General features: G+C 44.3%; 1 protein-coding gene across 2 annotated transcripts in view; it reads left to right on the plus strand.

The window, feature by feature from the left end:
- LOC139535376 (rho GTPase-activating protein 15-like) overlaps nucleotides 1-18,232 on the plus strand; it is a 70,740-nt gene that overhangs the window by 37,973 nt on the left and 14,535 nt on the right. For both annotated transcript variants that reach the window (XM_071334727.1, XM_071334726.1), the window contains exons 6-10: nucleotides 3,671-3,730; nucleotides 3,964-4,086; nucleotides 4,270-4,359; nucleotides 15,917-15,976; nucleotides 17,322-17,456. In XM_071334727.1, coding sequence (XP_071190828.1) covers nucleotides 3,671-3,730; nucleotides 3,964-4,086; nucleotides 4,270-4,359; nucleotides 15,917-15,976; nucleotides 17,322-17,456 — 468 coding nt within the window. The remainder of the gene's footprint in view (nucleotides 1-3,670; nucleotides 3,731-3,963; nucleotides 4,087-4,269; nucleotides 4,360-15,916; nucleotides 15,977-17,321; nucleotides 17,457-18,232) is intronic.

Here is an 18,232-nt window from a genome sequence, read left to right on the forward strand (position 1 = left end):
AAAATCAACATGTGTGTGATGGTGCGTGCGGTCTGGTCAGCATGCTAGACTTGGACGGTGATGTAGTGTCCCCATGAGTGACAAAACACTGAGCCAATCATGGCGCAACACTCCATATTTTCTGCTGGCTTGCCCCACCACCACAGAAAGCACTGAGCTAGGCTGAAACACCTGCATTTTGGAGCTGCCTTACTCAAGAAAACAAAAAAGAGACCATGTTTGTATGCGGCTTTATTAACTCAATGATATATACACTGCTCAAAAAAATAAAGGGAACACTTAAACAACACAATGTAACTCCAAGTCAATCACACTTCTGTGAAATCAAACTGTCCACTTAGGAAGCAACACTGATTGACAATAAATGTCACATGCTGTTGTGCAAATGGAATAGACAAAAGGTGGAAATTATAGGCAATTAGCAAGACACCCCCAATAAAGGAGTGGTTCTGCAGGTGGTGACCACAGACCACTTCTCAGTTCCTATGCTTCCTGGCTGATGTTTTGGTCACTTTTGAATGCTGGCGGTGCTTTCACTCTAGTGGTAGCATGAGACGGAGTCTACAACCCACACAAGTGGCTCAGGTAGTGCAGCTCATCCAGGATGGCACATCAATGCGAGCTGTGGCAAGAAGGTTTGCTGTGTCTGTCAGCGTAGTGTCCAGAGCATGGAGGCGCTACCAGGAGACAGGCCAGTACACCAGGAGACGTGGAGGAGGCCGTAGGAGGGCAACAACCCAGCAGCAGGACCGCTACCTCCGCCTTTGTGCAAGGAGGAGCAGGTGGAGCACTGCCAGAGCCCTGCAAAATGACCTCCAGCAGGCCACAAATGTGCATGTGTCTGCTCAAACGGTCAGAAACAGACTCCATGAGGGTGGTATGAGGGCCCGTATTCCACAGGTGGGGGTTGTGCTTACAGCCCAACACCGTGCAGGACGTTTGGCATTTGCCAGAGAACACCAAGATTGGCAAATTCGCCACTGGCGCCCTGTGCTCTTCACAGATGAAAGCAGGTTCACACTGAGCACATGAGCACATGTGACAGACGTGACAGAGTCTGGAGACGCCGTGGAGAACGTTCTGCTGCCTGCAACATCCTCCAGCATGACCGGTTTGGCGGTGGGTCAGTCATGGTGTGGGGTGGCATTTCTTTGGGGGGCCGCACAGCCCTCCATGTGCTCGCCAGAGATAGCCTGACTGCCATTAGGTACCGAGATGAGATCCTCAGACCCCTTGTGAGACCATATGCTGGTGCGGTTGGCCCTGGGTTCCTCCTAATGCAAGACAATGCTAGACCTCATGTGGCTGGAGTGTGTCAGCAGTTCCTGCAAGAGGAAGGCATTGATGCTATGGACTGGCCCGCCCGTTCCCCAGACCTGAATCCAATTGAGCACATCTGGGACATCATGTCTCGCTTCATCCACCAACGCCACGTTGCACCACAGACTGTCCAGGAGTTGGCGGATGCTTTAGTCCAGGTCTGGGAGGAGATCCCTCAGGAGACCATCTGCCACCTCATCAGGAGCATGCCCAGGCGTTGTAGGGAGGTCATACAGGCACGTGGAGGCCACACACACTACTGAGCCTCATTTTGACTTGTTTTAAGGACATTACATCAAAGTTGGATCAGCCTGTAGTGTGGTTTTCCACTTTAATTTTGAGTGTGACTCCAAATCCAGACCTCCATGGGTTGATAAATTTGATTTCCATTGATCATTTTTGTGTGATTTTGTTGTCAGCACATTCAACTATGTAAAGAAAAAAGTATTTAATAAGAATATTTCATTCATTCAGATCTAGGATGTGTTATTTTAGTGTTCCCTTTATTTTTTTGAGCAGTGTATATTATTTACATTGTTTCCAAACTGACATGTGACATGTAGTAATGCCAAAATAACATGCAAAACAGGAAAGCCCCCCTAAAAAATGTGACAAGCATTCCCCCCTAAAAAATGTGGGGCTCAAAACATGAATGACGGGTAACCATTGGTGCCTGGTCTTGTCCATTCTGTTCTAATGAGTCCTGTACAGCTTGTGGGCATTGTAGAGGGAAACAGACACATAATGTACTTGTTCCTGAGAGTCTTATCTTTAAGTGATGTGGTCATAATATTTTGTAGCTTAAAACTTCTATAGGATAGGGGGCGGTATTTAGACATCCGGATGAAAAGCATGCCCAATGTAAACATACTGTTACTCAGGCCCAGAAGCTAGGATATGCATATAATTAGATTTGGATAGAAAACACTCTAAAGTTTATAAAACTGTTAAAATAATGTCTGTGAGTATAACGGAACTGATATGGCAGGCGAAACCCCGAGGAAAAACCATCCCAAAAAAAAGAAATTCATCCTACCACTGATTTCAATGGCGGGCACTTTTATAATAAGGCGAAATCATGCCCGATTGCAGTGCCTAGGGCGTCCACTAGATGTCAAGAGTCTTTAGAAAGAGTTTCAGGCTGATTTTTGGAAAGAATAAGCCAGAAATTGTAGTTTTTCTAGGTGGCTCACATTTTGGCTGTAGTGTTTCCAAGCGCGTGAATGAGAGCGCGTTCTTTGGTATTTTTCTCCGGTAAAGACAATAACGATTCTCAGTCTTAAATTTTATTTTTTATTTGCGTATTAGGGTACCTATTATTTGATTATAAATGTTGATTGACTTGTTTGGATAAGTTTATTGGTAACGTTTGGGATTAATTTTGTATGCATTTTGAAGGAGGGAAACCGAATGGATTATTGACTGAAGCGCGCCAGCTAAACTGAGTTTTTATGGATATAAAGAAGGACTTTATCGAACAAAAGGACAAGTTGTAATGTAACTGGGACCTTTTGGAGTGCCAACAGAAGAAGATCTTCTAAGGTAAGGCATAAATTATATCGCTATTTCTGACTTTCGTGTTGCAACAAATGTTATGCATTTGTGTGCTGGGCGCTGTCCTCAGATAATCGTACGGTTTGCTTTCGCCGTAAAGCCTTTTTGAAATCTGACACGGCGGCTGGATTAACAACAAGTTAAGCTTTATTTTGATGTGTTGCACTTGTGATTTCATGAAAGTTTAATATTTATAGTAATTTAATTTGAATTTGGCGCTCTGGAAATTGTCGAAATGGGACAGTATCGTCCCACTGATCCGCAAGATTAAACGGTTGAAAAGATAGAACCACATCTGTAGGAAGAAAACTGAAACTGCTCTGTTTATTATAACTGCGTCTAGAGGCTACTGACATAACCCCAGTTTTCAAATCCCCCTAGTTTAGGAAACGGGTGTATCTATAGGTTGCACATGTCACTCAGCCCCAGCTGTCATTAGTAGAAAGACTATAGTTATGTAACATGGGGGGGGGGGGGGGTAAAGCTGCATTGTATTTTTAAGAAGTTAAGCATTAATCAGGTAGCCTAGCCTCATCATCACTACAGCGTCATCATCACTATAGCCTCAACATCACTGTAGCTTCATCATCACTATAGCTTTCATGGAAAGATGATTTTCCATATGATGTTCCTTACTTTTCAATATTTCAGTGCAATAGATGGCTTCCTATATCCTACGTTACATGATGTACCCGTTCACTATAGTTAGTAGACATTGGTGACCTTGAGCTTTTCCATAAGCCACGTTTTCATGTTGATCCTGACGGGTTCTCCTCTCTACTCTGCCCTACATCAGGTAAAGAGGCGGAGCCAAGCAGAACCCCCCAGTCCTGCCCCTGGTCAGCGACCACTACAGGTGATTTTTGTTTGTTTATTTCACCATTTGATTCTGATGGAGGCCAAAAAACTTAATGTTTTTTAAAATCTAAAATAGTCTAACTAATATGTTTTTAGGTTTGAGTGAGAGTTCCTTTCAAACCGTTTATTTTTTATTTTTTTTATCACATAGCCACCACAACGTGCCTACATGATATCATAGAGGATGACACGCACAAAAGCAATACACTTATTTCCATTGTGGCTCTGCAGGTGCTGGAGCTATGGGAGCAATATTCGGACCCCACCACAGGGCGATGCTTCTATGCAAACACCGTTACCAAGGAGAGGTCTTGGAAACCCCCCCGCAGAGCCCGCGAACGCACCCCCAGCCGGGTAACAGACATAATAGAACGTAGGGTCTTAGGTTAATAAGAACAGCCCACTTATTGTTAAACAGTACTATTTTTGGGATGATAGAGTCTACCTATCAACACTGATGTTAGTATTGCTAGCGATGAAAAATGGTGAGACAGATGTACATTGAAACTAACACTTATACTCTCTTCCCTGCTATAGGCTAGTCCGATGCAGCCACAGACATTTCCACAGGACACCAACAACCTGTCATTACCCATCCCAGGCACAGGAAATGGCAACATGCACAGGGTAGGCCCACCTACAGGCTCTGTTTCCTGTCACACGGTATCTGTCCTAATGTCGATACAAATGGTTACAATTTCAACCGTATGTATGGCATGCACAGGGTAATGATCTTCATTTGATTTCTTGTGGCCTATAGCAGTATGCCTGAAGACACCGAGAGGCTTCAGAGGAGAAGTGGTGCACTGTATCACTGAGGATGTGTTATCTTGTCACATAGCTATGTTATCATCACAGAATCAGAGCACCACTGTATCAATACGTAGAGATGTACTTTTGACTGGCTTAACGCCACTCTACCCTATTTCCTGCTAGCGTATTCTAGCTACACACACAGATAAATATCTCCATATACAGATGTACAGCTGGCTAAGTTAGTGTCACTCAACCCTACTGCAGTATCATTACATAGACATACAGAACATTAAGAGCACCTGCTCTTTCCATGACATCGACTGACCAGGTGAATCAAATCAAATCAAATTGTATTTGTCACATTTCACCTTAAAGTGAAATGCTTACTTACAAGCCCTTAACCAACCATGCAGTTTTAAGACAAAATAAGTGTTGAGGAAGAAATAGATAAGTAAAAAATAAAAGTAACAAATAATTAAAGAGCAGCAGTAAAATAACAATAGCGAGGCTATGTACAAGGGATACCGGTACAGAGTCAATGTGCGGGGGCACCGGTTAGTCAAGGTAGGTGAACGATATGATCCCTTATTGATGTCACTTGTTATTCTATTTCTATGAAAGTCACTCTACCATACTTCCTGGTCGCCAGTGTAGGCCGTCTCGTCTCCGACGGCATTGCTCAGAAGCAGAGTAACAGAATAGGGGTGCTGATCTAGGATCCGTTTTTCCTTTTGAGATCATAATGAAAAACATCCTAGATCAGCACTCCTACTCTGACCCTTTTTGAATGTAGCACCATCTAGGGCTCAGAGCTAGAATTACACCTCATGTTCCAGATTAGTGCTAGAGAGACGAAATAAAAAAAGGGATTATTAACTAGTCTACTGTACATCCTCCTAATTTCACCAGGTACTTCTTTGTTTACTTAATAACATAGACAGTGAGAGTCTCGCAGGCCTTAAACACTCAAGCAGAGCTGTATGGGTAGACATGGCACCAAGACTCCACAAGTTGTCTTGGGAACACTTTGGCCCCATCCAGAAACAAGCTCAGACCCAAAATGCACGTAATATACAGATGTCCGATCTTCATTTGATTAGTTTTTTTTTTTGCGGACTATGTTCCTGCACATCAGGAAATTCCAATGAGCCTTGTGATTTAGATACGTTCATCGAAAACCCGCAGTTCTCTTTCTCTGCATGCGGGGGCAGTCAAGTCATTTTTACCAGTGGAGCCATATTTGTCCATATTCTTTAGGCTACCCGTTTAACTCTATCCATTGTCACATAATGAAAGGTGTGAAACCCCATAATAGGCTTCCGTTTGTGTTTCCCTGGCTGAGCTGAGGGCCTTCAGAGGACATCTTAAGGTTTCTAACGATCCTAAGGTCAGTTCAATCGAGGCCTGGGGTGGTCTAGCAATTAGAACATCTGCCTTCAGCATGCACATATAGGCCTACCGTGTCAGTGTGGGTTTGATTCCGGCCCATGCCCTTCTGGCAAAAAATAACTAAATCCCCCCGATTGCCTTGATTTAGTTGTACATTTCAAAAATGGGCAGTCCCAGATAGGTGCAGTGAAATGTGTTGTTTTACAGGTCAGCCATCATAGTACGGCAGCCCTGGAGCAAATTAGGTTTAAGTGCCTTGCTCAAGGGCACATAGACAGATTGTTCACCTTGTCGGCTTGGGTATTCAAACCAGGGACCTTTCGGTTACTCGCGCCAACTCTCTAACCGCAAGGCTTCCTGACGACTTTCATCCCGATCTAGATAAGAAATGACCATTACAGACACTTTTATTTTAAAGAAAGTTGTATTTAATGGATAACGTAAATAGCAAACAAATAAAATTGTAACAGTATGCCACACCAACGATAATTTCCATTCATACAAAGTGTCGGTTTAAATTGCCACAGTGGATTTGCTGTGGTAAATGAGGAATGCTTGTCAAATAGATAAATTGTTCTTAGTCTGTTCAAAAAGGACTAAGTTGTTCCGATGATAATACCAACCAGAGGGCGAACATACACTGTATATACAAAAGTATGTGGACACCCCTTCAAATTAGTGGATTCTGCTATTTCAGCCACACACCTTTCCTGTTTAGCATGACAATGCCCTCGTGCACAAAGCAAGGTCCATACAGAAATGTTTGTCGGAATCGATTTGGAAGAACTTGACTCTCCTGCACAGAGCCCTGACCTCAACTCCATCGAACACCTTTGGGCTGAATTGGAACGCCGTCTGGGAGCCAGGCACATAATGAAAGGTGTGAAAAACGATAATAGGCAATTGTTTGTGTTACCTGGCTATTGTTGCTTTCTGTGCATGTTCTTTTAATCAAGTTAGCCTACCTTGTATTATTTATGATCATATGTTATGTTGGACGTGTGCTAACAATCTAATTGTTATTTGTCCAAGGATTTATTATTTCTTTAAAGTATTTTTTAAGGATTAGGGGCAGTCCCACTCCTTTCGTAATTGCTTTGCTTTTATTGAAGAGATAGAAAAGTGTTGGAAAAACAGGCAAGATAGGGGAGGGTTAGTCAAAGGGCAGTGGGCCGGATTCAAACCTTTGCCTACTCCACTAGCTGTAACCGCTTGAACACACAGGCACTGAGGCCACCAGTAATTAATTCTGCCTGTTGCTTGCATTGAATACATAATAAAACAACTTTTAATTTTTTTGCCACTAGGGAGCAGCTGGAAGCGGTGTTTGTATACAATGCACACACCTTACCTACGTTCTACTTTATGTAAGGGTGCATTGGCCATCTAGCAATTCAGGCAAATGCCAAATGGGCTGGACCATTTTTTAGTTGGGTGGGCTGATCGAAATTGACACACACAATGAACATATATATATATTTAAAGAAGTATGAAAAAGTTGACATGGCCATCGGCCCATGTTATTCTAATCTATAATGAGCCATTGGCTGATCAGTGCAGGAAACCCTTCTAGATCAGTGGGCAACGGACGGCACGGTTTTCTCATAGGATGAGCTGAGGTCACGCAAACTTGCGTTCAAAGTCAAACGGGACATCAGCAAAGAGACCTAGACAGCCATGATCATGGATTGTAAAAAAAAAAAAAATGAAAAGGATGCCTATAAACATAGAATTAGCACATTCTACATTGTCACCTTACTCAAAATGTTATATTTTTGAGGCTGCTAAAACCATGATTTGGTCAACAGTAACATGCATTATCCTTATGATTCCTGTAATGAAAGGTTCTGCCCCTTTGCCTCTTACGCTGTGATGAGCAAGCCACTCTCCTCTACCCCCGAGCACTCAAGAGAAAAATGCATGCTGAGCGTATAACATTTCAAAATGCAATTGTGGAAAAAACACAGAGTTGGAAGCTTCGTTCCCTTCCCCCTGTCAAAAAGAGGAGGGTCTCAGCTTTCTGTAGGTACAATTTTTATTTCTCATCTCGCTATATTCAGCTTAATACCAACTATTTTACAACCAATATATGATATGGCTTTCAGATATGGAAATGCACACTGGCCATTGCAAGGGCATAGGCCTATAGGTCTCATAGGTAGTAGCCTATGACTGCAATTTATTTTTAGGACATTACATTTACTGTTGGATGAATACCTGGCTACTAGCAGTGGGTAGCCTATTACATTTAGAGATAGTCATTTAGTTAATGTGTTGAGTTTCCACTTCCTCAGGTGTTGACCACAAATGAATTAGCCTATGATATTAGTTAGCGCACATAAGATGTATGTAATTCAGATCTATTGAACAAAACAAAACAAAAATAATTCTGGGGGTCCTATTTGAACAGTGAAATATAGCAACAACAGTCATGAATTTTGGATGGACAATTATTGACTATCACTGGATTAGGTTGCACATCAAAATATCTTGAGTGATGGATTCCTGCTTGGACGTGTCAGATGAAACCAGGTATTTCTTGAAGACCCCAGTAGCCTATTTATTACATTTCTTAATAAAGCATCATGAATGACTTCATAAAATGATTACTCATGGGTTGATGCCACCAACTGTAAAAGTTCATGGCACCAGTGAAAAATGTTAGTCTGGACTCCTGTAGTAACTAGGTGTTGATTCAGAGGAACACATATGACAGACACTAATTTGCGATATAGCCCAAGTCGTTAGTTTGGCTTTTATAACGTATAAGGCTTAAGCAGACAGGCAGGACAGGCAGACAGGCAGACAGGCAGACAGACAGACAGACAGACAGAGAACAAGAAGAAGCACAGAGTGACAGCAGAGAAGATGCTGAGATAGATAGACAGCACAAGAGGCACAGTTATAGTGGTGAGTGGTATCTTCAGTGGGGTTTTTACACATTGTATTTGTTTTAAACACGAGCTGGTAAAAAGAAAAAGAACCACTCACTAGTCATTGGTACAGAAATGGTTTGGAAACGCTTTACTCTACTGTCAATGTTATGTATCAGCACTACTACCTGTGTCTAAGTTGGGTGTGTGTGTATAGCTGGTTGCCTGCAAGGGGGGTGTGAGCTGGCGGTGTGCACAGTGACATGGGCTGGTGTGGATAAAATTCCAGGGCGGAATTCTTGTCCCAGTCCGCGCCTGAGGCTACGTGCAGGCTACAGCGTCTTGTGTGAATTCTTATGTGGATTATGATAAATTGCCGTATTTTGTAGGGGGTAGATGTATTTTTCGTTGGGCAAAATCAGGGCAATTGTTTTATTGTATGTTGAAGGAAAACAATAGGTAGAATAAACTATAGGTTTCCTCAGTGCTTGTGTGTCCAGCGGTTACAGTCACTGACTCCGGCACACATATGCCAGCGTCGGCATGGGTTCATATCAGGCCCCCTGCCATTTGACTCATGGATGATCTTCTATTTTTGACGCATTAATTCTGCATGCCTAAAGGGTTAAAACAGAAACAACTCAAAAATGAACAGTTTACCCATTCATTCAGAGTAGTTAAGGTTAGGGCTATGGTTTGGGCAAGGCTTAAAGTAAAATAAAAAATGACATGCCTATGTATCATCAGTATTCATAGTGTTCTTTAGTGCTTGCTAGAGCATGGTGAGCTGCCGCAGGGCAGTGGTCTAAGCAGCGCACTTCTGCTCTGAGCCTCCAGAGTTCTCGCCCAGTACTGGGCGATATGACCAGCCTGTGTCTACATTAGGCCCACAAGTTAATTTAATTCATATTTCAATGTTTTCAAGAAGTAAAACGAATAGTTATAACGACACAGGGCGAGACCCAGATGCAGACGGTTTGAGTCTCTGATATTTATTGAAAAACAAGGGGCTGGCAAGAGGCAGGTCAAGGACAGGCAGAAGTTCATAAACCAGCTCAGAGTCCAGAAGGTACAGGGCGGCGGGCAGGCTCGAGGTCAGGGCAGGCTGATTGGTCAGAACCGGAAGGACCAGAAGAAACAGAGACTAGGAAAAACAGGAGCACGGAAAAGCACGCTGGTTGACTTGACATGACAAGACTAACTGGCAACAGACAGACAGAAGACACCGGTATAAATACACAGGGAATAACAGGAACAAGTGGGAGACACCTGGTGGGTGGTGTGGACAAGCACAAGACAGGTGAAACAGACCAGGTGGTGACAATAGTCTTATCATTTTTACATCAAAGAAAAGTGTCTCAGCTCAATGAAATCGTCTTCGGATAGGCTCAAATGCATAAACATCCTGTCGGCTTTACGAAATGAAATATTAAAGCCGCACAATACAGGCTTTCAATCCACACCAAAGACCAAAACTATATTGACAAATTAGACATAGCTATAAAACGTGGACGAGCATCCACACTGGAGGAAAATGTATCGTTCTACAGTAGGACCTACATCTGTCAATCAACTGATGGCACAAATCAGCTCATCAACTCAGCCAGGGAAACACAAACAGTAGGCTATTATCGGTTTTCACACCGTGCATTATGTGACAAGGGATCAATCAATAAAATGTATTTAAAACGTCCTTTTTACATCAGCCGCTGTCACAAAGTGCTATACAAAAACCCAGCCTAAAACTCCAAACAGCAAGCAATGCAGATGTATTAGCATGGTGGCTAGGAAAAACTCCCTAGATACAGTAGGATAGGCTAACGGGTAGCCTACAGAATGTATTGTAATATAATAAAATAACAAGGGGCCTATTGCAACCATCGGTGGCACTAGATTATCGCAATACATGCAAAATGTACCCACACAGCTAATCTTAATACCAACCATTATTGGTCACCTCTAACCGGAACAACTTAGTCCTTTTTGAACAGACTAAGGGTGATTTATCTATTCGACAAGCATTCCATAGCCTACAATATAAATAAAGTATTTCATCGTTTACCACGGCAAATCTACTGTGCCAATTTACCCAACAATTTGTATGAATTGAAAATGATGTTGGTGTAGCCTATTTTTATTATTTTACATGATCCAAAAGCGTCTGGTATGGTCATTTCTCATCAAAATATACCTGAACTGTCCATGTTTGAAATGTGTAAATACATCTTGTCAATCGGGGGCATTTAGATATTTGTGCCAGAAAGGCGTGGGCCGGAATCCAACTTATGCCCGACAAGGTAGGCCTTTATGTGCGCTGAAGGCAGCAGCCCAAACTGTTAACCACCCCAGGCCACCATTGAACTCAATTTTGACCTAAGCATACACTTGACATTGTCGGAGCCCTAGTGGAGACCAATATCTATCTTATGTTATTAAGCTACAGTTGAAGTCAGAAGTTTACCTACACCTGGGTTGGAGTCATTAAAACTCGGTTTTTCAACCACTCCACAAATGTATTATTAACAAACTATAGTTTTGGCAAGTCGGTTAGGACATCTACTTTGTGCATGACTGTAACGCTCGTCTGAAGAGGTAGACCGAGGTGCAGCGTGGTAAGTGTTCATGATTCTTTAATTGCTCAGAACACCAAACAAAAACAACAAAAAGAATAACGAACGTCACGTTCTGCAGGCTTCACAGAGCTAACAAAAAACAAGATCCCTCAACATAGGTGGGAAAAAAAGGCTACCTAAGTATGATTCCCAATCAGAGACAACGATAGAGGGGAGGGTCCGGGTGGGCATCTACCCTTGGCGGCAGCTCCGGTTCGGGGCGTAGCCCCCGCTGCGCCTCTGGCTCCCCCCACATTGGTGGCGCCTCTGGTGCGGGGACCCTCGTCGCCGGCCACCGGATTGGGGACCCTCACCGCAGGCCCAGCACTGGGGACCCTCGCCCCAGGCCCGGGACTGGGGACACTCGCCGCAGGCCCGGGACTGGGTACCGTCACCGGAGGCTCCGGACTGGGGACCTTCGCCGCAGGCCCCGGACTGGGGACCGTCGCCGGAGGCTCCGGACTGGAGGCCGTCGCTGCAGGCTCCGGACTGGGGACCCTCGTAGCAGGCCCCGGACTGGGGACCGTCGCTGGAGGCTCCGGACTGGGGACCGTCGCTGGAGGCTCCGGACTGACCCGTGGAGCAGGCACAGGATGAACCGGGCTGTGGGGGAGCACTGGAGATCTGGTGCTTATCCTTGGCACCTCTCTTCCAGGCTGAATGCCCACTTTAGCACGGCACCTCCAGAGCGCAGGCACAGGTCGAACCGGGCTGTGGGGGAGCACTGGAGATCTGGTGCTTAGAACTTGCACTGCTCCTCGTGGCTGAATGCCCACTTTAGCCCGGCATGTGCGGAGCGCAGGCACAGGACACACTGAGCTGTCACAGCGCACTGGAGACACAGTGCGCAGAGCCGGCGCAGGATACCCTGGGCCGAAACGGCGCCCTGGAGACCAAAAGCGCTGAGCTGGCCCAATCCGCCCTGGCTGGATGCCCAATCTAGCGTGGCACTTGCGGAGAGCTGGCTCCGAGCGCACCGGGCTGTGCACGCGCACTGGAGACACCATGCGCTTTACCGCATAACACGGTGCCTGCCCGGTCACTCGCTCCCCGCGTTAAGCACGGGGAGTTGGCTCAGGTCTATTACCTGACTCCGCCAATCTCCCCGTGTCCCCCCCCCAAAAAAATTGTGCCAAATCCTTGTATCCTCGCCGTTCCGCTTTTTCTGCTTCCATCTCCTCCTTAGGACGGCGATATTCTCCAGCCTGCGCCCAGGGTCCCTTGCCTTCCAGTATCTCCTCCCATGTCCACTCCTCCAGAAAACACTGCTTGGTCTTTTTGTGGTGGGATCTTCTGTAACGCTCGTCTGAAGAAGTAGACCAAGGTGCAGCGTGGTGCAGCGTGATAAGTTTTCATGATTCTTTAATTACTCAGAACACCAAACAAAACAAAAAAAATTAAAAACGAACGTCACGTTCTGCAGGCTTCACAGAACTAACAAAAACAAGATCCCACAACAGAGGTGGGAAAAAAGTATGATTCCCAATCAGAGACAACGATAGACAGCTGCCTCTGATTGGGAACCATACTCGGCCAAAAACAAAGAAATACAAAGCATAGAATGCCCACCCCACATCACACCCTGACCTAAATAGAGAAATAAAACGGTTCTCTAAGGTCAGCGCATGACAATGACACAAGTCATTTTACAAACGATTGTTTACAGACCGATTATTTCACTTATAATTAACTGTATCACAATTCCAGTGGGTCAGAAGTTTACATACACTAAGTTGACTGTGCCTTTAAACAGCTTGGAAAATTCCAGAAAATTATGTCATGGCTTCAGAAGCTTCTGATAGGCTAATTGACATAATTTGAGTCATTTGGAGTTGTACCTGTGAATGTATTTCATGGCCTACCTTCAAACTAAGTGCCTCTTTGCTTGACATCACGGGAAAGGAAAAGAAATCAGCCAAGACCTCAGAAAAAAAATTCTAGACTTCCACAAGTCTGGTTCATCCTTGGGAGCAATTTACAAACGCCTGAAGGTACCACGTTCATCTGTAAAAACAACAGTACGCAAGTATAAACACCATGGGACTGTGCAGCCATCATACTGCTCAGGAAGGAGATGCGTTCTGTCTCCTAGAGATGAACGTACTTTGGTGCAAAAAGTGCAAATCAATCTCAGAACAACAGCAAAGGACCTTGTGAAGATGCTGGAGGAAACAGGTCCAAAAGTATCTATATCCACAGTAAAACGAGTCATATATCGACATAACCTGAATGGCCGCTCAGCAAGGAAGAAGCCACTGCTCCAAAACCTCCATAAAAAAGCCAGACTACGGTTTGCAACTGCACATGGAGACAAAAGATCATACTTTTTGGAGAAAGGTCCTCTGGTCTGATGAAACAAAAATATAACTATTTGACCATGATGACCACCGTTATGTTTGTAGGAAAAAGGGGGAGGCTTGCAAGCAGAAGAACACAATCCCAAACGTGAAGCACGGGGTTGGCAGCATCATGTTGTGGGGGTGCTTTGCTGCAGGAGGGACTGGTGCATTTCACAACATTAATGGCATCAGGAGTTATGAAAAATATGTGGATATATTGAAGCAACATCTTCAGACATCTGTCAGGATGTTAAAGCTTTGTCGCAAATGGGTCTTCCAAATGGACAATGAACCCAAGCATACTTCCAAAGTTGTGACAAAATGGCTTAAGGACAACAAAGTCAAGGTATTGGAGTGGCCATCACAAAGCCCTAACCTCAAATGTGTCGGCAGACTGAAAAAGCGTGTGCGCGCAAGGAGTTCTACAAACCTGACTCAGTTACACCAGCTCTGTCAGGAGGAATGGGCCAAAATTCACCCAACTTATTGTGGGAAGCTTGTGGAAGGCTACCCGAAACATTTGACCCAAGTCAAACAATTTAAAGGCAATGCTTCCAAATACCAATTGAGTGTATGTAAACTTCTGACCCACTGGGAATGTGATGAAAGAAATAAAAGCTGAAATAAATCATTCTCTCTACTATTATTCTGACATTTCACAGTCTTAAAATAAGGTGGTGATCCTAACTGACCTAAGACAGGGCATTTTTACTAGGATTAAATGTCAGGAATTGTGATAAACTGAGTTTAAATGTATTTGGCTAAGGTGTATGTAAACTTCCGACTTCAACTGTATATAAAACGGTTGTTGATGTGTATGGCTGGATTTCAGGTACATGTTTGTACATTTGAATGTTGCAGTAATAGGACCCAGGCCTAGCGTTTTAGCGAGCGAGAGAGACAATTATTTTGATAGCGTGCCTTGATGCCGGTGACTTGATTCCTCCCGAATGGAGAGAAAGATAACTGATATTTTTCAGGGACTCATGAGGCTCATTTGAATTTCCTGGTGCAGCAGGAAAATTCTCTGCGACAAAAGAGTGATCAGGTTAAGATCCGACATCTGCAGGGGTTGTACAGTGTAACAATGAGCCATTACAATAGTTGTTACACTGTACTTACAGGAATAACCACAGAGTATTGTAAGGTAAAGTTGTGTCTGGGCCTCATTTAACTTCAACCCCAACTGACCTATATTGCTAGTGTCACCATGGTAACTATGAAGATAAGAACATTCAAGGAACTCAATTCCAGGAGCTAAAATAAGTCTCTGTGCTGTTTTAACTGTTAGTGTTATATCGTTGATATGATAATGTCTCTCTCTTAGTCTGGCACATGGCTTCCTGGTTGTGCAGAGTGGGAGCGATTGTAGATGCTGATAGTGTTAGCTTCCTTATAGAAAGGGGAAGTTTGGTGAGAGAGAGAAGGGCATAAGGGCAGAAGTGGTTTAGGGTTGTATTTACTTTGTTCAAGATATAGAAAGCTACTACAACCGACTGACAGTGGGGGGGACTAACTCTCAAATGGATTAACAAGGAAACACTTCATATCAGTTTTGTTTTAATCTGGACTTTCATCTGATCGAGGTCTACAAGCTGAACAACAGTGTGTCTGTAAGTTAAGAGTCGTAACCCCCCCTACATTTGTGTGTGAGATTGGAAAGACAGCACTACTGTTATGTGTCATCAGTTAGCATATAGGCTCATGCTAGTGCTGTCATCTTTGCAGTTGGTAGATAAATGACCATTATGACTGTACCTGCATGTGTGTGTGTATGTCCCGGTTTTATGACAGCATGCAGGTCAGCAGAACGCTAGGTTGAAACGGTGACAATGCGCCCTGTGCTTTCACTATTACTGAACTGCGGTAAGGAGAGCACCCAGTCATGCGGTTCATTAGAAAAGTTTCAACTGTCAGTCGTTGGCGCGAGCGTTGTGCGTGTATGCTTGCAAGCTACTGTTCAATCTGCATCCTGTTTTTCATAATCAGGATGAGTGGTGAAATATGACGTGCTGGCAAGTCAACTGACATGTTTGGAAAGAAAAGTGTGTAGTCATGCATTTAAGCGTTGCTTAATGCGTTGGAAATTGTAGGCCAGTGTTGGTTTCAATATGCCTGTGTAGTGAAAGCAAAAGGTAGTGAAAGCAAAAGATACACGGACTGTAAGGCAATAGATCAATAAATAATTTGTCTTCTTCTTCTTCTTATCATCCAGCTATCTCCAGACTTCCTCTTCACTGGCCAGAAGCCTGACAGTGGCTGGGAGCTGGAACAGGTGAGATTAGATTGAACTTGAATTTACAGATGATTACAGGGGAAATAATTTCCTGGCATCGAACAAGGAACTCAGAGTACAGTTGATGTGTAAAACAACAATATCTACAGTATACAAAGGAATTCCCCTATTGGGGCTATCTGAAGCAAGCAGTCTTACTTCGTTATCCTCTTCGTACCTTCTGGCACGTAAGGCAGTGAGTGGCAAGACCTCTCCAATTCTAATGATCAGGTGTTCAGGAATTGAAGCTACAGATGGGGCCATGGTGCCAAACAGGCTTTAGAATGTCCGAGGCATTCTTATGTGTTCAGACACTCTTTATAACACCAATCAAGAATCCAGTTGACACAATGTCATCTTGTGATGCCAGGTGGTATGTCGCAGTCCAGTGTTACTGCGACACGTTTGCCTCGCAGTGAGAATAGAGGCAGGTGCCTTGTTTGCCTGGACCCTTATCTAGCAGATCTGGCTCCAAAACAAATCCTCAACCACTCATCATGGAAAGATGGCACACATCAAGACGGGTGTTTGTTTTTCATCTCTATGGCACAATCCGGTTGTTCTGGTCAACAGTATTGCACCGTATAGAAAATGGGGAGCCATTTGGAACAGACCCTGCTTATGTCGTGAGGTTGTGATTTGTGTGTCGGGCCGTGAGTTGTGTGTCATAGGCAGTGGCAGCAGCCTCCTGTCTCTCAGCCCATGTGTGAAGTGGAGTGAAACAAAGCTGATCAAAACAGAACTGGGCCAATGAAAACCTCTAAACCGCTCCACAGTTAGTTTACCATCTGGCTCAGTGTCAACAGAGAATAACAGAGCATTAAGGGACTTCACTGTTCTGGGCCAGTGACCCCTGGGTTGTGTGTTGGGGCATGGCACAGTGTGTGTGTGTGTGTGTGTGTGTGTGTGTGTGTGTGTGTGTGTGTGTGTGTGTGTGTGTGTGTGTGTGTGTGTGTGTGTGTGTGTGTGTGTGTGTGTGTGTGTGTGTGTGCGAGCGACTCTGCCAAACATTTAACATTTTAGTCATTTAGCAGACGCTTTTCTCCAGACCGACTTACAGGAGCAATTAAGGTTAAGTGCCTTGCTCAAAGGCACATCGGCAGATTTTTCGCCTTGTTAGTTCGGGAATTCGAACCAGGGACCTTTCACTGGTCCAACACTCTTAACCGCGAAACTACCTGCTGCCAAACTCACTATGAGAAGGGTCCATATCAAATGGCTTTAAGCAGGTTCTGGATAGCAAAAGATAGTCTGTAAATCAAACACAATTGAATATACACACAGTACACTTGGGAGTGTATCACAGTGAATAACTTGTCCTCCCCTCTGTGTTGGTGTCCTGTAGAGTATGCAGCGAGCAGTATCCTCAGACACCATCAGTACAACAGCCTTCAGTACGGGAGACAAGGAGGCCCTACTGCGTCATGAGACAGAGCAGCTCAGCCACTCACGATCCATGATACTGCTTGAAAACGTCAAGGTACTGTACAGGCACGCTCAGAGGCAGGCAGGCAGGCAGGCAGGCAGGCAGGCAGGCAGGCAGGCAGGCAGGCAGGCAGGCAGGCAGGCAGGCAGGCAGGCAGGCAGGCACACACACACACACGCACACACACACACACGCACGCACGCACGCACGCACGCACGCACGCACACACACACACACACACACACACACACACACACACACACACACACACACACACACGCGAATAAGCATACAAACAGAAAAACACAGGCGCACAGAGGGGCATCATGCACCTCAAAAATCTGAGGGGCCACTAAGTATGTGTGGATGGTTTTGGGTTGGCCCGGAGGGGGATATGCCCCTGGTCCATAAGGAGGATAATTTTGCACTTCAAACACTTTGAACACCTGAAACAGCTTTTTTCCTGCAATCTAGCTTAATTCTGCTTAATTCTATGTCATAAAAAAAACGTGGGTAAAATATTGAAAGTATTGTGCGTCTTATTCAGTACATTTAGTTATTGCTTGGTTTTTTAAAGTCTACAAACCTTGCCAGCAGACATGCAAGTTAAGATAGTTAGACAAGCTAGCTACTTTAACTTGGTTGACAGCCTGAAATGTCTTCTTGGTAGCTAGTTATGAGGTTGGGAGATAAGGAACCTATCTGGGCTAGCTAAAGCCAACTTCATACATTTGCTAGGTGGCTAGTAGTATAACAGAGAAACAACAACAACAACAATAACACATTTAAATTACATGATTTATTTATTTTTTACAGGACAAATCTGAGGG

Source organism: Salvelinus alpinus, chromosome 12 (assembly GCF_045679555.1).
Source record: "Salvelinus alpinus chromosome 12, SLU_Salpinus.1, whole genome shotgun sequence".
Classification (NCBI taxonomy): domain Eukaryota; kingdom Metazoa; phylum Chordata; class Actinopteri; order Salmoniformes; family Salmonidae; genus Salvelinus; species Salvelinus alpinus.